The sequence below is a fragment of the Telmatherina bonti genome, assembly GCF_933228915.1.
Source record: "Telmatherina bonti genome assembly, chromosome: 2".
NCBI classification, from domain to species: Eukaryota; Metazoa; Chordata; class Actinopteri; order Atheriniformes; family Telmatherinidae; genus Telmatherina; species Telmatherina bonti.
The window spans coordinates 29,321,659-29,342,661 of record NC_136620.1 but is presented as its reverse complement, the minus strand read 5'-3'; the positions used below and the strand labels follow the sequence as shown (position 1 = coordinate 29,342,661).

General features: G+C 36.4%; 4 protein-coding genes across 5 annotated transcripts in view; 1 reads left to right on the top strand and 3 right to left on the bottom strand.

Annotated features, from left to right (window-relative positions):
- Positions 1–951, bottom strand: part of idh3a (isocitrate dehydrogenase (NAD(+)) 3 catalytic subunit alpha) — a gene marked incomplete at its 5' end in the record, with an annotated part of 7,435 nt that extends 6,484 nt beyond the window's left edge. The window contains 2 exon segments of the mRNA XM_079249333.1: positions 506–571; positions 925–951. Of these exon segments, the coding sequence (XP_079105459.1) occupies positions 506–571; positions 925–951 (93 nt within the window).
- An 852-nt stretch (positions 952–1,803) lies between these two features.
- On the bottom strand, positions 1,804–4,752 carry lrrc61 (leucine rich repeat containing 61). Its single transcript, XM_079254359.1, has 9 exons — positions 4,680–4,752; positions 3,692–3,787; positions 3,445–3,591; positions 3,272–3,332; positions 2,999–3,084; positions 2,862–2,927; positions 2,675–2,743; positions 2,336–2,461; positions 1,804–2,197 (listed from the first exon to the last, which is right to left on the bottom strand). The coding sequence occupies exons 1-9, from the start codon at positions 4,705–4,707 to the stop codon at positions 2,091–2,093; spliced, it is 786 nt and encodes a 261-aa protein (XP_079110485.1). The 5' UTR covers positions 4,708–4,752; the 3' UTR covers positions 1,804–2,090.
- A 1,164-nt stretch (positions 4,753–5,916) lies between these two features.
- Positions 5,917–11,981, top strand: cib2 (calcium and integrin binding family member 2; the record flags this gene model as incomplete). Of its 2 annotated transcripts, XM_079248265.1 has the most annotated exons (6): positions 5,917–6,004; positions 7,433–7,467; positions 9,963–10,074; positions 11,405–11,552; positions 11,646–11,841; positions 11,960–11,981. In XM_079248265.1, 6 exons carry the CDS (start codon positions 5,954–5,956, stop codon positions 11,979–11,981), a joined length of 564 nt encoding a protein of 187 aa, XP_079104391.1. The 2 variants fall into 2 exon arrangements, with proteins under 2 accessions (XP_079104391.1, XP_079104392.1); XM_079248266.1 differs by lacking the exons at positions 7,433–7,467; positions 9,963–10,074 and having other exon boundaries at positions 5,954–6,004.
- A 4,862-nt stretch (positions 11,982–16,843) lies between these two features.
- On the bottom strand, positions 16,844–20,213 carry LOC306769037 (uncharacterized protein; the record flags this gene model as incomplete). The annotated part of the gene is made up of 8 exons (XM_079257537.1): positions 16,844–16,891; positions 16,982–17,692; positions 17,804–17,959; positions 18,039–18,204; positions 18,441–18,530; positions 19,337–19,503; positions 19,919–20,058; positions 20,159–20,213. 8 exons carry the CDS (start codon positions 20,211–20,213, stop codon positions 16,844–16,846), a joined length of 1,533 nt encoding a protein of 510 aa, XP_079113663.1.
- Positions 20,214–21,003: the final 790 nt, after the last annotated feature.

Genomic DNA, 21,003 nt, shown 5'->3' with positions numbered 1-21,003 from the left:
CTGCAGTAGTTGACGTCTGATCACTTCAGATGTCCAGCACCTTATAAGTGGATGGCATCGTGCTAGAAACTTTGAATATACTTTATTACCACATAATGGATTCTCTTTTTGTTTTTATCTTAATGAATACCTCCAAATAAAATAGCTCCTTCATAAAATGTTCCTTCAGAGAAATCTTTTGTTTGTGAACAGCATATCAGTTATACTGAAATGGTGTTTATTGACCTTGCTTTTATGTTATATTCAGCCAATTACCATGCGCTGTTCACCATGAAAAGACTGACATGCGATACGGGTGGTGCCCTCATACTCCACCTTTAAAGGTCTTGGCAAGGGCAAGAGTAAATATGGAAAAGTGGATGTTATGATAATCTTTTTTTCTTAAATGAAGACCCTAACGAAGATTTGAATTAAAATAAATCACTACTAAGGGGAATAGCTAACAATCTCGTTCTTATGCAGCAACGACAGTCAATGTTTTGAATATTACTTATGCTTAACTTACTTCTTCTGGTTTGATTTTGTCCTTGCCATTGATGGATAAACCCAACTTTCTTAGCAGATTAACAATCTGTAGACGATAGAGATTTGTTTCCATAGCTTAGCTTTACCAGAAATATTCAACTTGTGCAGACAGCTACAAACTGTTCTTATGATGTTTTATAACACGAATTAAACCTTTAATCAGCTAACTGGCTAGCTAGATAGCGGTCAAGAGTCTGGTTGCTATAGTAACTATTAGCAAGTAACCTGAATGCTAATGGCTAGCTAAGTACTGTAGCACTGCCAATATTGGCTTTGTACCTTGATTATTTATTTCTGTGAAAGAATAATATACCCTCACATCGGGCAATAGATTAACACCAACATCCAAACATTCTGTACCATACTTGAGACATACGTATGAGCATTTAATATACATACCGCTGACCTCCACGCCGTTCCTGCCATCCTGAGCTAGCCAAGGTCGATGTAGCAGTAGCTAGCTGCACTTGTCAAATGTATCATATTCATGGAGGACTTCCGTCCTTCAAAATATAATATTTCAAACACAATTAGCCGATGATTTCATACTTCGTGTCATTTACATTTATATGTTCCAGTAAACCTATTAATCTAAATCTTCGTCAAAATATAATCTGAATAAAAAATTATAAATATAAAAAAAAAAAGAAAAAAGAAGTTGTCTTGTCAACAAATAGCGTTTACAAAAAATATACAACTGGAGGTAAAACAAAACAAACACAAGAAAATACACCAAAATATACCTCTTCGTAAAACTAATTGAATGTTTTTTTCTAAAAAAATTATTTTTTTTTATACATTGTAATACACATGTAGCTTTTAACTTTCACCAGCAAGTGGCACCAGTGAGCTGCTTCCACCAATTCCACACCTGATTTAAACAGGGTTTTTAATCCCATCGTAATTAATAATTTATTACCCTATTTTTGCTTTGGTTGTAGCAGCTGTGCTATGTGTTGGTGAGTCAGTTGTCTTAAATTAACCAAAAAACAGAATAATGAGAGAAATACACTTTTGTACGTTTTTAACACAGCTGTATTTTGCAGAAGTTGGTTGTAAGCATAATAAACTTCATGGTATAAAACAAGTAGAAACAGCTGGAACAATCATCTAATCACATTTTGCAAAAATGCAACTTACACAGGAAGTATACAGCATGGGACACATTAACTCCCCAAACCAGCAACGCTAAAGCAAAAAGCTTTAAATAACCAATGACCTATATAAATCTTCATAAGCTCTCAGCACAAATACAGGCTAAAGCATGGTACAAAATGCACATTGTGCAAGTTAAGACATCTTTGAACCAGACTGAGGGGTATCAGTATGGGTAAAGGTTTTCAAACCACCAATATGTTTCTTCTGTCAACCTATGCATAGGATGCACACAGTCACAGTAAATGCCGAACATTGCAACACAGGGCATGTGTTTCAAGCAATGATAAATATAAAGCATTTGGATACAGTTTGGTTATTTGAAAAAGCTACAGTACAATAGCCATGGTAATTCATACAACAAAAAAGTTGCAAAATATTGCACACAAATATGTAGAAAATAGCCCAACTCAGATGGCATATTGCTTTGGTTGCTTCTTCAAGCTCATGGATCTTTCAGTTTGTGAAATAATATGAGTGGCTCTGTTGTTGAGGAGTCTGCATTCATGAAGTACATCTGTAGGAAAAAAAAAAAAGGAAAGAAAAGAATTTCATGGAAAAGATAGCCTGCTGCAAATTTAGCCCAGTTGCATGCTCTAAGATCAACATAAAAAAAAAACACTTTCATTGAGGAAAACCACAGAAAACATTTTACCATTAAACTGTTTGTAGGCTTCATCAATGATGGCATTGTTGGATCGCTTTATTTCCCAGTAACTGTCTTCCACCCATGGCTTGCAGTCAGGTTGTTCAAGAAGCTGTCCATTCTTGTATGATCCAGCTAATGTTAAAGAAAGATTTTAAAGAAAGATAAAATCCACAATACTTCAGTAAAAAGATTTTATTTAATCGCAGGCAAACACAGCTGCATCTCAGACGTCAGTGATGTGATAGAGATTTTGTTTTTCAGATAAATATAATAATAGAGAGCACATTCTGATAAGTTACAAGTCACGTATGAAGGCATACACCTCATTAAAATAAAAAGAAATACCTTTAATGGTGTCATCGATGTCTTTGCATAACTGGTACAAGTCACTCCCTCGTCCGACAACTCTTTCACCTACATTTTAAAATACAATAGATAATACACACTTAATACCTGTATATACAATCAGAATTTTTAATGTTAAAATTGAAGCGTTTTGATAAAGAGAAAAATGGAAAAAGAAATATTTTACCATCCAGAACCTTAATGTGTGGGAACATCTCAAGCACTACAGATCTATAGGATGTGTTCCTGCAAACTGGCATAAATAAGTTGTAGTTAGCTTACTCTTCTTTTAATCAATGAAATATTAAAAATCACAAAATTTACCTGGATTAGTATAATTGTACGTGTTATCTTTCAGACGTATGTTTTCAAGTTTTCTCAGAGAAACAAGGCAATGTAGGTTTTCAACGCTGAGAAAAAACAGAACAGATATTAGGGCATTTTAGAATAAAGGTAATGAAAACACTAAAAATGAAATAGGTTATCAAAAAATATTTCAGTATTTAATTTAAATTCATGCGGTGAGTTGGCATGGTAACATTACAGAGAATTTAGACAGTGAAAACTGAAATGATAAAAATTAGTTTACTATCATACCTGGAAATAATATTACCAGCCACATTTAAGTTCTGTAAACTTTCACAGCTGTGCAGGGGGTCTGGAAAAATAGAAGAAGTCAAATAATTTCATTAATATAACATAATTATTATCTTTGATAAATAAATATACACACCATGAAAATTAAAACAGTTTCATGTCTGTAATCATACCCAAGTTAGAGATCTTGTTAGCTGATAGATTTAACACAGCAAGAAGTCGAAGAGGTGCTAAAGGAGCCAAATTAGTGATGTTATTTCCAGATAGGTCCAGTCTCTCCAAGTTCATACATTCCCCGATACAGCCAAGATCATGTATACCTAAAGACAGACATTTAAATAAAATATATATATATATATATATATATATATATAACAATGCATTTTAACATTAAACAATGATACAGCAATTGCATCTTACCAAGACCTCGCAGTTTGAGAAAGAGTATTGACTCCAACTCAAATTCTCCTGTACGAGACTTGAGAAGAACAGCAGTTACCTTCTCACAGTCTGCATCTGTAAGAATAAAAGAGACAACACTGTGCATAAGAAAAACGTGATCCTTTTTCTGTCTTTACAGATTCAATGTGGCCACAGATCCTCAACATCTGAGTCAGCAAGGCAAAAGAAATTGCTGGAAGAGTTATTTGCTCTGATAACCGTGGAAAAAGCAGACAGTCGTCCTCCTTTAGCAGAAAATCTCCAGAGTAAAGGGTCACAAACGGGCAGATGTGTGCACTGTTGTGTAATATATTGCCCGTAGCATGCATGAGTAGCAACTGAGGCAGTTTTACATTCGCCTTAGTTTCCTTCAGGCAGTGTCAGTGTGCTAGACAGGAATTCTCCTCTATGAGCACCATTTCTCCTAACCAGAGATAATGATGCTGCTGTCTGCTTTTCTTCCTATCATCCTGTTAATTTGTCAAATTTGGATAAACACAGACTTTAAAGTATAAAATAGAGAGAGAAAAAGGAAAACGTATTCAGTTTAGTAGGGTGTACCACCTACTCAAAATATAAATCTGTACAAGTGAGAAAAGCAGGGGCAACCAAGGTCAGTTTTGTACTGCACATGCAAAAAATACATGTACCAATATTCAATTTAGCGTTAGTGTTGAGCAAGCAGCATTGTTAGCTACCTGACTGTTAGCTATGAGCGTTGTTCCTGTGGGACAGCTGCGTGTATTCATGTGGGGATGATTCAGCCGGATGAAAGTGGGTGGGTTATCGTATGAAAACGGTAGCAGTTCCCCTTTTCTCTTGTGATGACACACGTAAGACGTGGTGTAAAATACAATAGGTTGTTTGCCGCGTCTCATCTTGGGGCTCAGCAGCTAGCTGCAGTAGCATACGCTGCTAGTGGCTAATAGCATAGCGACGTAGCAACAAGCTCTCCATCACAACTTACCTTGGTCTTTTTCTCGCTTGGAATCCATCCTGGGCAACTTTGTCAATTACAAAGCTCCCAAATGCAACAAAGAGTTACTGCTTAGCTGAGGAAAATCAAAACCGTGATTATTTGGATAATGTGTGAAATTGTCATCTGTCCTGGGGTGCAGTAAGGACACGCTTACTGTACCGCTGAACTGTGAAAGCGGGCAGGTGGTGGATTATAAACGGACATCAGTCTCTGCAGCACAGCAGAGAAAAAGCAAAGGCGGAGGCAGCATCACATGAAGATGTGTGTAAAAACCATCGTTCTGTCAGATGTTGCTGAAGGTGCAACAGGTTATTTGTCTCAATGTAAACTTGTGTTTTTTTCACAAAGAGGATGTTTTGAAAACATTTTTTGTATCTTAGTATCTTCTTCCTATTATTATTATCGTTTCATTTAAGTACCCTAAGCTTACTATGGTTCTTTTATTTATTTATATTTATTATATATTTTGTAATCTGAAGGGAAAAAAAATTGCTTAACAGCTTTATTAATACACGTGCAAAAGCAAAACATTTAGGAGTAAAACTCTTCATAAAAATGATTTATTTTTTTTATTTATTATTTAAATAAAGACAGAAAACTATGTTTTGGTTTAAAGTTAAAGTTTATTTTAATGTCTTTAGTGTGGCAGTGTATATATGCTTTAAAAGATCCTTTACTTAAAATTAATTTGGTGCCCTAATATTCACTATAAAAAAGTCCCAAATTTAAGTGGCTATACAGCAGCAGCAGTTTATTCAAATGAAATATGTTTTATTATTCTTTTTGTTGTTATAACAGCATAATTGATTGAAGGCGAAAGCAATTATCTAAGTGTTCCACATTGCAGTTAAATAACCCCTATTACCAGCATTTTCTGGTCCAATTTATTTATTTATTTGCCTGATGTATCATTGGTTTGCTTGGAGTCCAGGGTACACACCATCTGGCTTCTTAAGGCGAGGCAGATCAGTTTGCTCTCCTCGGGCTGCACAGTACACATCTACAGCTCTGGATCCTTCATAACTGGATTCTATTGCCTCTTTTTTTTAAATTTGTTTTTCTATTTTTTATTTACATCTACTTTTTGCAGCTATGGGAGACATCTCTTGGGCAGATATCAACAACCTTTTTTAAGTGTTTTCAGCTATCCCAACTCAAGCGGAGACCCCGACTCTGCAGAGCTTATAAATGCCTTTCACTGAAAAAAGGCTTTGGACATTCATTGTTGTGAATGTTTACAAGCAACAGATTACTTGATAAAGATGGGAAATAAGCAAACAATCTTCACCGATGAGCAGCTTGATGCTTATCAGGTAAGCTAGCCTATCTGCGTTTAGTTGCATGAATGAGAAAATATAATCACAGCTATTATCATTTATGTTCAGTGGTTAGAAAATAATAAAGGAAAACAAGCTTATGGAAGATGAAGCAAGAAATAAATGCGAAGTCCAATACTTCCTGAGTATTTTGACTTTCAATGCTGATGGATTCCTTACCATTTCACTTAATGATGGATAATGACGGATTTGTTTAATTTTTCTACAAGTATTCCAAGTTATGATGCTACTGTTTAAACTACTGTGATAGTAGTGGGTTTAGATTTCATTACATTAAAAACTGGAGAGTTTACATTGAGTTATTGCCTGAGAAGACTTTCCCTTTTGTTTCCTCAAACAATCCAGGTTTTCCCATGAAAATATGCATCTCCATGTGCACAGGTTTATCATGTGATTGGATGTGGTCTTAATAATTGATGTTAAGCTAGTGATATGCTGTGAAACTCTACTCTCAGGACTCTGTTTAGTTCTCAAGAGCCTCTCTGGTTACTGCAGCAGCTCTTAAAAAGCCCCTCTTAGAATGTGTCCAAGTTGTTTTTGAAGGAAACTTGATGATTTTGATGGCTGATCAGATTTAGCTTTAATTACTGTCAGTCAGTTGTTGTATTGAAATGTATTGAATAAATATGTCTGAGAACGGCAGTCCAGGAAAGCTTCCGTTTTGTTATTTGCTTCTAGAGCTGAACAGATGACTGTACCCTGCTTCTTACACCCAGGAGCACAGCTTAGACAGCTGGATACAAAAGGCAAATGTAAACTGAGGTGCCTCCTGTTGGGCTGTTGGATAATGTGTGTGCCAACACATGCATGTCAGACAACATCAGATCATGTTTCTGCCTGTACTCACACACACATCACTGTTTTAAAAGAAGCCTGGGGAAAGCTTTTAATTGTCATGCATATGAGCTTTAATGGGGCTGCACGGTGGCGCAGTGGTTAGCACTGTGGCCTCACAGCAAGAACGTCGCTGGTTCAATCCTTGGCTGGTTTGGTCAGTGGCCTTTCTGTGTGGAGTTTGCATGTTCTCCCCGTGTATGCGTGGGTTCTCTCCAGGTACTCCAGCTTCTTCCCACCATCCAAAGACATGCATGTTAGGTAGTGAGTGTGAGCATGAGTGTGGTTGTTCATCTCTCTGTGTGTGGCCCTGCAATGGACTGGCGAGCTGTCCAGGGTGTACCCTGCCTGTCGCCCAAAGCCAGCTGGGATAGGCTCCAGCTTCCCCACGACCCTGAATTGGAATAAGCAGTTCGGAAATGAATGAGCTTTAATGCCTTTGAATGTGACTCAGATGTCACTGAGTGCTCATTGCAGACAATTATTGTGATTTAAACCTTTTCCTATAAAGATCAAAGTTAAGTATTTTTTCATATTTGTGTTTTGAAATGATATTTGTTCTTATTGCAGGACTGTACGTTTTTCACTCGTAAGGAAATTCTGCGGTAAGTGTTTCACTTGGGATTCTTATCATATGAAATTGTTATTTTTGTCATCTTAAAAAAAACAATTAATTTTCCTGCTTCTACCCTAAGACAGTCATAGTATGCTTTATGTTCTACATAGAGTATGTCATGTATTTCCATGTGTAGGTAAGTGGCTGTGGACATGTTTAGGAACACTATCTGTTAAATCACAAGCCATTTTTGTACTGCAAAAATCTGCAGAAAAGATCACCTCTTCAGACTGCAGTTTGTTCCTATACAAAGCTTAATCCCTGAAATCTTTCCACCTGAGGCTAATTTAATTTGTAGATAAAGTGTTTTAAATGCATTTAAATCCCACTGTCAGTGTTTCTTTTGCATAACTGGGGAAAATCATTACACATTTACTGGAAACTGTTGTTTCAACAGATACACAACAATAAAAAAAATAAATAAATAATGGAGCTAAACTGAATGTCATTGATAGGCCAGATTTTTTCATATAAATCCATAGCGATGTGATAAAATTATTTGTTAAAATTCTTAAGAGTTTCCACCAGTAAGCCTAAGTGAAATGACATCCATCATATAAGCAAATGTAAAATAAAAATGTAACTAAATAATCCAAAATGTTGCCCTTCTGAAGTAATAACTTAGCTAATAAACTTGAACATTAAAAGTCAGGACAGATACAGAAAATTATATCTATGAATGGCAATAAACATGCAGTTGATTATGTCAATATGTGTCACAGCATAGGTTTGCTAGCAAGCACCGATGAAGATCTTTCATGTTCTGACGGGTTTCAGCCTTTCAGTGTGTCACATAAACCTTTGTTAGCCATGTTGACCCTTTGACTGAGGTGTTGTTTTCTCTGGCACCGGTCAAGTGTCACATTTCCAGCTCTTTTGACACACTCTAAAAAGATGATATGAATATATCCAGAGATTTCATAGAGGTATTATAACTGAATGAGCAGCGGGATCTGTCTCTTCCTGTCACTCATCTGCTAGCTGCTATGTAGAAATGGCTGACATGTTTTTAATGAGATTAACCAGTGATCCTCGTGTTTCAGCATCTGTTGTCATTTGTTTTAGAAGTTGGAAAGTGAAAAGCTGCTTGAAGAAAGGAAATGCTAAGTTGGTAATGTTACAGAAACACAAAAAGAAATCAGCAGAGGCCACGGAAGGATCCTGTTCTTTATTACCTTTGTAGGACACTTTCTGTCCACCGCTGCAAGTTACAGAAAGCAAAAAAAATTGTACTTCTTGCTTGTGTTCAAACGAACTGCAGTTTTGTAAATATAACCAAAAGTTAACATGATGACTTTATGTAATCCAGCTTGGAGTCAAATTTGTTGAGGGGATGGTACATTGAAACTTTACTTTGTTCTTGTTGATTTTTAATAACTAATGAAACTTGGTCAGTTTTATGTAATTGACCCATTAAGATCCAACCCACAACAAAAGATCAGATAAGTCAAATATTTTAATATGATATCTTTATTTGTCGCTTTGACAAAATGTGAAATAAAAAGGTAGCAACATATTTTTAGAGATATTTACCATTTATTACCGTGTAATATGTCAAACTTTTCATACTGTTATCTTTTGCTTTCTGGTTTGCATTAAGGCACAGAAGACATGAATTAGATTGTGTTCCACAGGATTTGAGCAACACCAAATGTCTCAGAAACAGGATGTATCATATCACGCTGTGCTTAATGGTTAAATTATTCCGTCTCCTGCAACAGAGTTCCTGCAGACACACAACTCAACGCTCACCTCCCTTGACATATCAAAGAGCAGGATAAAGGCTATAAACACCCAGCCAGCATGCACATGTGGGACCCATAATGATTAAATTTGGGCTGCAAATGAGGGTCCTCACAAGTTTCTCTCACAGTTCCCATGGTGGTCTCACCTATGTATGCCTATATGGGTTTCCAGTTAGCTCTGGCTGGGTTTCAGCTGGGGCCTAACTTTGAGCCCATTTAGCCAGTCCACATGTGCTTTTAAATTTGTCCTGTTTATGTCCATGCCCACTTACCCCACCAACCTGCCTGATGGGGCTCATACAGCCAGACCACATGGGCTTTGCAAATTGGCCCGTTTAACTGAAACCACTTGGAGAATGCAAAATTTGTCCAGTTAAAGCCAATCCCCACTCAATACCCACATAGCCTAATTTAACCCTCATGAGCCCCACATGGACATGCTGGCTGGTTAGATATTGACTTTCCAGACATCCTGACATTAACACTCAGCTTCAGTGCAGCAAATAAACAATTTCCTGTTTAAAGCACCATCTGTTTACTGTAAAGGTAATATTATTTATTTTCATTCAGCACTGCTTTTGTTAAATCATTCCAGCAAGATGCAGTGGGAAAGAAGTGTGCAGCAAGTCTTCAGATCTTCACAGTCAAACTGCAGCATAATGGGATTTTTATCCAAAGACAACAAGTTGAAAACAAAAAACGACTTTTTTTAAACATCTGTTTTCATTTTCTGTTTTAGATTACATGGCAGATATCATGAGTTGGCTCCACATCTTGTACCAATGGACTACACCAATGAACCTGACTGTAAACTGCCTTTAGCATTAATTGTCAACATGCCAGAGTTAAAGGTAAGAAGAACAAAAAAATCCCTCCTGCAGTAATTCATTACATCCGCACCTTGTTACATTTTGTCTTTTTAGATTTATTTTTTTTTCATTTCAGTGCACCAGGGACAGAAATGTTATCACTATTGTGAATCAGCATAAAATCTATATTCTCACCAGCAGAGGACTTAAATGATTTAGACATTATCATAGTGGATCTGATTGGACTTCCAATAATCAAAGTTAATGTGCCAAGAAATGCTTCACTTCTGTCCTAACTCATTCTCCTCTTACTTCAAAGCCTCTGAAAAGCACAATCACTTCTCATAACTTTCTTTCTATAAATGATGCATTAACATGGACTCCTTATTCACAAAAAATTGAAAATAAAAAAAAAAAGGGGGGGAAAATGACTTAAAATGTGAACCATTTTATAGCATAATTGACCACTGGCTTGTAAAAGTGTCACATGGTAACAGGTTTCTATTGGCAGTATGAGAAAGATGAAGACCAATGAAAGCATATGAGGCATGGACAATGCACAGTCACCTAGAGCCCTTTACAACATCGTAATCATAAATATGACTTTCTCACTGAGAGTAATGAGCAGAAGAGATTATGTGGCGGGCTCAGGTTCTTCTGAAGTCTAACTAATAAATTCAAGAAGCTCCTTGTGTATATGTCCACCATCATAGGAACACTGGAGCTGGATGCAGCAAGTCATTTGTATGCTTAGTCTTTCTTCGTTTAGGGTATTTGAATTAAATGGTAAAACTGTATTAAAATGAGGTAAATAAATGTCAGTCAACATTTATAATTACTGTTCTAATTCTTGGAGGTCTTGTCAAAGCAGGTCCATGATGCATGAGGAATTTCTGTTCAGTCATTAACATCTGCTATGTTGGCATTAAAGCTGCTCTTCTGGTTTCTCTATGAAATTATGTGTAACAATTGCTTCCTCCTTGCAGAATTAATAAAAAAAAATGTGACAAACCAGCTAATTATCTGGATTTTAAAACCCTGGTTATGGGTTGAGGTTAATCAGTGGAGAAGAAATGATTGGCTTCAACATATTCACAAGACTGAGTCAGCTTTCTCAGCTGAATTCTGTGATCAGCACAATCTGCCAGATGATTTTGTTCAGCCACTATGTTGCGCATATGAGAAATTCAAGCATATAAAGTCACTCGTTCATTAAACATAGATGTTGTTTATGTTTTGGGTTTTTTTTTTCTTATCAAACATTGGGGCATTTTTCTAAAGCTAGGTGGAAGGTACTTGTTCCAGTAATGCATTTACATATATGTGTAACAGTTTTTGGAACATCTGAACATGATCTTGTTTTGTTGTGCAGGAAAACCCATTCCGCAACAGGATTGTTGAGTCCTTCTCAGAGGACGGGATGGGGAACCTCAGCTTCAACGAATTTGTGGATATGTTTTCAGTCCTCAGTGAAATGGCCCCTAGAGAACTCAAGGCAATATATGCCTTCAAGATATACGGTAAAAACATCCAGGCGTGCCTACCTAAATATTCCATTTCCCAAAGCTGTTTCCAATTCAGTTATTAGTCACTATGATTTCTGTTGATCTTAGATTTCAATGTTGATAATTACCTGTGCAAAGAGGACCTTGAGAAGACTCTAAATAAGCTGACAAAAGAGGAGCTGACTCCGGAAGAGGTGGAGCTGGTGTGTGAGAAAACCATAGAGGAGGCAGATTTGGATGGAGACAACAAACTCTCGTATGCTGACTTTGAAAATATGATTTCAAGGGCTCCAGATTTTTTAAGGTAACAAAACTTTCTTCGTAATATTTTGTTTCAACATTGTATCTATTGCATTGTATTCTTAAAGCACTACTATGCTGAATCATGCTGGCCTTTTATGCTGTTTCTTGTGCTCCTACAGTACGTTCCATATCCGTATCTGAGCGTGTTGGATGGAGAATTTGTATGGTTCGCAGAGTGCTGAACACTCAAACTGGACCATGTTTTGGCCACAGTACAACACCAGCATCTTCCTCAGAAAAAGGCATAAAACAACCGCTTCCAGACTTTTTTCAGGGTGTCTTTTCAGCTGTGAAATCTACTGAATTTTAGAAATTATTTGTAACTAGTGGCTAGTATTTTCTTCAACTAGTAACTAGTTGAAGGTGAATCACTAAAAACCATAAACTTTGTGACTCTGAACCAATCTCTATTTTTGTTTTACTAAGTTAAAAGGGCTTGATTAAAATAAGAAAAAAATGTTATCCTTTTCACATATTAGGGTTTAAAAATGGCAAAGAAATGGCAGATTTGTTATACAAAAAAACCACTCATCTACCTGCAGTATGTTGCACTGCCTCCTACAAGTCTTCCTACAATGACACACTGCAGTTTTTATGAGACTATGGACTAAACTTGAAGTATATTAAAGCATAGTTTTGGCTTCAAGGGCATGCATACATTTTATTCTTTATGTACTATGCGACATTTATACATCAAGTATGTAGTTTGTGACTTTTGCTTGTGAAACTAAAAGATGATGCTTATGGTATCTCATATCATATATATCTGTCATTGGAGTTAATTTAAGTGGCTTTCATCTTCTGCCTCAGTCAGCCACGACATGTTGGTTACAGCCATCTTTCGTATTTGTATTTTGTATTTCATGTCAGAAATTTGTTGGCCTTTTGATAAAGACACGTTTCCATGTTCTCTGAACAAATTGCGTTGCCGTGTGCCGTCTTTTGTGAGTTCTGCTGCTGCAAGTTAAAAAAACAAAAGAAGAGATCATTTTTGTTAATCAGCAAAGAGTCATTAATGAGTAATATAACTTAAAACCGCCCACTTGGTATGATCAAAGACTACACACTGCACCAGCAGAAACCGTCATAAATGCCACCTGTAAAAAACGATGTGACCCATTGGGCCGAGCTGCTTGTGCATTTACAAATATGATTACATCCTACATGCACAGTTAACCCCATCAAATGCTGGAAGAAATTGATGGGTGATCTGTGGGCTGCAGATTTGTATGTTATATGTTTTTTAATGATTCATATTGGTTTTAGATTGTTCCAATGTGTCATACTAAACAAGACAATGGGTGCACCTTCACACATGTAAGGTCATGCATCTGCTAAGAGTAAAACCACTTTTACATTTAAACATTTGTTCAAACATGTTTTGATCAATACGTAAAGATAGTTGCAAAAAATAGAATTTAATTTGGTCAATGCATAGTAGTGGATTAAGGAGGATTAAGTCAGTTAAGCAGTGTGCAGCCATTAGAACAGCAAGTAAATACTCTCTGTTATCTCAAGTTGTTTTTATGAAGGCAGTATCAAATATTCAGGCCAATATTATGCTGATTGTGGGGCCTCATTAATTACTGGTCTCACTGGGAACATCTGTTAATTGAGATTTCTGCAGAGAAGCTTCTGGTGCAATGTGATACTGAGGCTGTAAAGCAGCCATTACCACGAGTTACTGTTTCTGGGGTTGAGACAGAATAAAAAAAGAAAAAACAGTGGCACTCACACTCCATTTCACGAGATGATCCATCCTTCAATTTCCTGAACAGTTTGGAAGCTGGATCCATGAGAGGATCTTTGTTTGATCTGTGATGGTGCTTAATTAAATCTTAAAGAGGGCTTGACTTCCTCTTCATTTATTCATTTATTGTTGAGTTCCAACTAGTTAATCTGGAGTTTCTAACTTACAATTGGGTCACCATTACGACACCATTTATACTGGTTTCAAAAGAGAGCCCATCACATCTCCAGAGATTTAGACTGATCAAATCCAGAACCAAGAACAGTTTTTACACCCTGGCCATCAAACCTGTAGGACACCACTATCCCCACCTTATGTCATCTCTAATATTTGTGCACTTTACAACAAACTACCACATCTGTAAAATAATGTCATGTACCCACCACTACACGATTTATCCTGTTTTAATTTAGTTGTAATTTTAAATTAATTGTTGTTTAATTTTATACTTATTTTTAATTAATTTAAATACTTTTATTGTAATTCTGCCAGTGATGTGAAAAATGGCTGTGAAATCTCCTGGAGGAGAGTTGGTGTTGCATTCACCTGCATCCAGCAGGTGACATCTGTTAAAAGCTTTTTTTTTTTTTTCTTTTTTTTTTGTTTGGACATGAATGGCTTCCTAGATTCCTCACTCTAACCAGCTGTCTTTTCACATTTAGTGTTACAAAGACACTGTATACTATAAGTGCTCAATATTGTTTTCAAAAACTTTTTAAGGCAGCGATATTGGTTCTTTTTGCATTTTTTTAAAGTAAAGAAATACAAATTTAAGAATGAAGAGTATTTTTTTTAGGTGTTTGGTTTGAACACACCTGAATAATATTTTAATACATTTTGAATTTTAAAGGTGCAGTTTGTAATAATTACTGCATGGAAATTGCTTTATATGCCAAGCATGGTTAGGAATGAAAAGACGGTGATCATCAGTAGTCAAACTTTTACGCATGAACATTTTTTGATCTGTGAGTGGATCCCATGGCGTCAGGTGCAACAATCACTGCAAAACAGGTAACTACTGCAGAATAGTGTACTTTTTTTTCTGTTCCTCTATGCGCTTTTGAAGGCATTATTTATCCCAAACATCAAACTTAGTCAGTGGCACAGTTTTTCAGCTTGGAAGGTTTTCACTCCACACATAGATGTGCTTGTCCATTCAGAGACACCATCATTAAAATGGTGGCACAAACATAGCAGTTGCTGTGTGTGTTGACTTATTTTAGGTAATTGATACCAATAAAAGCACAGTTTTTAATAGTACATTCAATTTTTCTGTTTTTTCCTTTCATTTGTCACACGCTGTACTTATTAACGCAGTATATGATCACAATTTGTGTTTATATACTGCTTATATTTGCTTAATAAAGGATTCTAGAAATTAGGAGAGGAAGCAAAAGGACAGAGAAGTTTAGTTAAGATTTAGTTTAAATGTTTGCATTAAAGCATTCTTTTGTGTATTTTCTGTATATTTTAGATTTGAAATATACTATCATGCCCCATTACCAAGTTGCATCCACAGTTGCACAATCTTACTGTCTCACAAAAGTTTCCACAGTTTGTCAGTTTTCCAGTGACTCTTTAACATTTAGCTGTCAGTTGTGAAAGAGCGGGTGTCAGAAATATTACAAAGTTCTTATTTGTTCTTTCAAAGCAACAATTGACATTTTAGTAGTTTATATTGTCCTCCTTTGTTCTACACGAATGACAGGAGAAACACCTCACTTCCTAATTTGTTACAGAAGCCAATTATAAACAGTGTAATGACTATATTTTTATTTATCTGCATGAGAGGCAATATTTGGAAGCATTAAGTACACACAGGGCTTTGAACCTTATTGACACTTTACTGTCTCGATGAAGCTATACTTAGGAAAGTTAAATAGCTTCAGTTGATAAAAGATAATAAATGACATTTCCCCACGTTTGACAAATTTCCTTATTGCTGCCATTAGAAATCTAAATGCAAATCATATTTCCTGTCAGTGAAATGCAGCTCAGATGGATGGATAAACATTTTTAAAGGGAAAGTTTTTGATGATTTGTGTGAGCATATTCAGATTGTCTGTATTTTGTCCATTTAACCTAATGTTGGGGATGTTCAATATTGGCCTTTCTAACAATATCCGATATATTGATTTAGTCAAACTCTTAAGTTCCACTACCAATATCAACCAATATTGATATTTTTGGAGTGGTCTGGGTCAAACAAATAAAAATATCTAGAAAACTTAACATGACAGTTGAAAGATATTTGTCTGAAAAGTTTGATACATAATATTTAACATATATATATATATATATATATATATATATATATATATATATATATATATATATATATATATATATATATATATATATATATATATATATATATATATATATACATATATATATATATATATATATATATATATATATATATATATATAGTGTAAAAGCCATTAAAAAAGTAAAAACCGATACAGATCATTTTCAGTGCTGCATTTTAATGCAGATATTATCAGATGATAATATCAGCTGGCCGATAATATCGGACACTTGAAACAAACATTATCCAGGTTTAAGACAGAAAACGAAATCATTAGCGCTACATCACCAAAGTATACTTTACACCAAAATCTACTCCTATTGTTCCTCTTGATTGAGTGGCTGTTAGTGTTTTGAATCATTCATACACACACACACACACACACACACAAGCACACACACACAAACACACACACACACACACACACACACACACACACACACACACACACACACAAAATGCTGTGTAAAAACTCCATATTTGTTTCTATCTCTCTTTGTTTAGGTATGTTTTTCATGGTGTAATGAAATGGAAATTCTCAAAGCAAAGAATATGAAATAAATCCAAGTCAGTTTCTGTTGATGAGAAGCAAATGAATATGATTCACTGTGAATCACATGCTGCACACTGAGCAAGTTTATTCCTCCAGTTTTATTGCTGCACAAACTTCTCATTGAAACTATTGTAAAAAAAAAAACCACTTTGAGAACCTCTCATTCATCATAACATGTTTAATGAAACAGCATCGCAGTAGCACAACGCTTACAGGAGAATTAAAGTAATTGCTTCACCAGTTGTCAGTAAATACATTAACAAGCAAAGTTACAGCAGATTTTTTTTGCTGATTCAAGAAAAGATTTCACAGAGTGTATGTTAGTGAGTAACAGTAGTGTAAAATGATACATTAGGTAAACAGGTTCTTCGTTAGCTGGTGATGCAGCGTCACCATTTCCTCTTGGCTTCGGGGAGGAGCCATTTCCACTTGTCATTCTGTGGAAAGTGAATGAAATGATCATATAAATAGCAGAACATTAGACACAACAAAGAGAGTGAATGATTTAATGCGAGCGTTTTACAAACCTTTAGGCCCCAGGATGAGCGGTTGGGGTTGTGTCTGATGTCCTCCACAGGTTCATAAGTGCTACTGTTGGTTTTTGACTTTGCCGTCTCCATGTGATCAGGAAGTTGCTCATAAGTACTGTCATGGCCGAAAGCGAGGGCTTCACTGGCAACTTCAGCATACACAGAATAACTGTCCTGCTCTTCTGTTAGTGATCTGTTGTCAGAGGATGTTGGACTTCGTCTGCAGGGTCTGCCAGCCAGGTGATATATTCCGGTGTCACTTATGCTGTCCAGGCTGTAGCTGTTGTTTGCTCTGCTGCATAAATCTGTCTTTTCTGACTGTGGAGTAGTCCTGGGAGCTTGTCGGATTGGCTTGGGAGAAAGTCTTGGGGGAGTGTTTGGGGGTGCATTCAATCTATAAGACTGTTCTCCATCAAAGTTGCTGTCCAGTAGCGGCAGAGACCTGCTCTTGTTCTCAAGCAGGTTGAGCTCAGAGTAAACAGATTCTGGTTTTGATGGGGGACTACATCTGCCATTTTTCTGATCCTTGGGAGTCAACCTCTCTGATTTTCCTGCATTAGCTCCAGGTAAGTAGTCCTGCGAGAAATGGTGGACTCTTGGATTCTCTCTGGGCGTTTGCTTCCTGAGCTGAGCATAAAGAACCTTATCATGGTCATTTAAGGTACTGCTGTCAGGATGTCCTCTCCTCCGGGGCAAAGGTGGAAGTTCCTGTTCCAACAAAATGCAGGTTTTTTTAAAGTCAGAAAGGATATGTAAATTAAGTTAATCCGAGCACACCGTATTTCTAATCATGTCAGTGCAGTTTATAGACTAACTTACCTCTTGAGTTCTGTTGTTCTTGGGTGGCCGTGTTGGCTGCTGCACTGTGGCCGTGTCAGTCTGCTGCTTTCGTATGTTCTTTCCAGCTCTTAGCACAGTGACAGGTTTTTCCTTGGGGCTAACCTGGATCATATCATACAGCTCTTCGTCAAGGACCTGCCATAACAAAATCACTGGTTAATCGTCTTTACAGGCTGATTTTACTTAAATAAAATTAAAGAAGTGTCATTCTCACCTCAAAACATGAAGATGTCAGATACTCTCCAAATGGCTCTATAGGTCTCTTCTTGTAGTACTCTATCAGTTCAGGGACTGTGTTGTGTCCCTCTGTGTCTCCAGACACAACAAACTGTCCCATCTCACTTTGGTTAATCACAAAGTGTCGACATCGATCCCTGCCTCTGCAGCAGGAAAAATACACATCTAAGCATTGGTAATACATTCCTTTTGACCCATATTTAATCTGTACACACACACATGTCTGTACACACACACACACACACACACGCACACACACACACACACACACATATATATGTAGATATATATATATATATATATATATATATATATATATATATATATATATATAGATAGATAGATAGATAGATAGATAGATAGATAGATAGATACTCACTTATAGGATAGTATGTATCCGATGGCTTTATCACTGAGACGGATCAAGAAACACCCCAGGTCCTTTTCTCTGAGTATTTCCTCAGCGTCCCTGCAGAGAGATGAAGAAGAACTTTGATATAAAGTGTTTGAGTCTATTTAATTTATGGGAAGACTTTTAGGGGAAACTGAGACATAGTTATGTAATTTATTTTGGAAGAAAACATTTTGTTCCAAGCCCTTTCCATCAACCTTTTACTGCCAACTTTGAGCTCAAGAATAATCTCTCTCTCTTTCTCTCTTTCTTTTCATGTGGGTGTTTCTGTCTGGCAGAGGACAGGACAGTATAGATGAGTGGGTTTGCCACAAACTGTATAATTTCCATTGGACCAAAAGTATGTCAGGGGTATAACAAATTCTCCTTTAAGTTTCAAGTTCAAGTTTAAATATTTATTTTTCAAACTAAACAAATGTAAGAAGTTAAGAAAAGAAAATGTATATGTACATTCCTATACATACATATGTACATACACACACTTATACATACCTATACATACTAAGGAAGAAAATAATGATATTAATAATATAAATATTATTAATCATGACAATAATACTGATTCCTCATCAATTCAACAATTAAATCCAACTAAGTAACTAAATAACTAACCCGATAAATAAATAAATATTAAGTCATTATATTTTGCTTTTTGTCTTTGTGATGACTAAAACAAATCTGTGATAAAAGTATGTAATTTGTGAGCATAAAACATGTGGAAATTCTGTACATAATTATGAGATTGTAAATAGAAAAAAGTAGTTTTTAAAAAGCAAAAAAGATCATATACACCAAAATCAAATTTTTGTACAAAACATAAAACCTGTTTAATACTTCTAGTTGTGTTTTCAATGAAAACTTACTTTCTGGTGATAAAGCCAAGGAACCATGTGGGGAAGAGACCGTTGTTGACCATAAGTGGCACTTGAGTGTCTATGAACCATTTCATTGCCAAATCCCTGAGCCTCCCCTCAGTCCCTTCAGCAGCAGGATCACTTGTTGGCTCTTTTTGCTCCATCTTTGCCCGATCCTGATCAACACAAAGCAGGTAACCAGTGAAGACAACCTGCATTAGATTCCCAGTGTGTGCAATGAGACAGTGCTTTACGGTCTCATTTGCTTATTTTCCAGGAGGTGTTGACCGGAGCCTGAAAGTAGCTCAGTGTTCTCTTTGTTGTGAAAAGCTGACACAACAGGAAAAACGTCCAGCCTGTTTTCCATACTCATACTTTACTGTACACAATTTGTGTCCCATTTAAGGACATTTAATTGTATAACATGACAAGAATCCAAAATGCTGAATATTTTATGTTGCCTAAATAGTCTGTTTGAAACAGTCATGCAATGTAATTTAAACTCTGCATAAAAGTATGTTGTTAATAAATATGCTAGGTCAGTTAAGCAGTTAGTGGCAGGTTCTGGTGAGATGTGGATTCAGTTCTTACCTTGAAACAAAACTTCAGCCTGGTTCTGAAGCAGGGTGCTTTAGTGCAGTTTTTATCCTTTGTTCTTGGTTTTGACAAGTTGCAGATGTTTTCAGATGTGACTTGTTGTCTGTACAGTATGCAGCAGTCCCTTCCAATCCCTGACGAAAATAATAAATAAACGAAATAAAGTTTAACTGTAAAGCTGAAATCCTGTGCTATATTTTTCAACAGAGAGAGAGAGAGAGAGAGAGTACATACCCGTCCTTGAGATTACCAGCGTGTGGTTTGAACCTGGTGTCATTCCAGCAAACATTAAAATCCTTTTCTCAACTTGTGAACTGTTTGTAATCTCCAACTGAAAGTGTTCTGTGTGAGACCCTGCATGGGAGATATAGACAGATGACATTTACAATTACACACATTTTTCCATTGGTCTGGAAAGCAGACGTACTCAGCAACGACATGGCAGACTTTCTATGGCTCATTTGCATAACAAAGACAGTTGAAGGCTGTTGAACTAAGCGAGAACTTCCTGAAGAGAAACGGAAAGAAAACTGTACAAGAAAGCGTGGTTTGTGTGTGTGCATGTGCCCTGGTTTGCAGGAAGAGATGTTGTTACCCACAGTGTGTCTGATTACCATAGCGATGGGAGGCTAATTGCGTCAGCAAATGATCTTTTGTGTTTTCTGGTATGGTTGTGAAATGAATTCAGCTCAGAGTTGGTAAGACAGGAGTAAATGGGTGGAGGGGTGGAAATAGCAAGGAAGTATGAGGAGCCATAGCAAAGGTCTGAGAAGATATTTCCAAGGTTTGTTTTTGAGGTTCTTACAAAAAGCAGCGAACTTCTTCCCCGCATGACAGCTATCATGAATCACCTCCATTAGTTTTAGCCCTGTGGGAAACAGTAACTGCCTGTAGGAAAGGGACAATAAATAGTATGACTAGGTCATACTGAACAGGATTAAATTAGACTGATGATGCTCAAACACTGCATTTCCATAACATTTTTACAGGTTGCAAGAAACTGATCTGCCAAAATCTGATAGCTGTTACCTGTTCTCATCTAATAGAAATTAGATGTGTAGGCGTTATGAATAAGCATC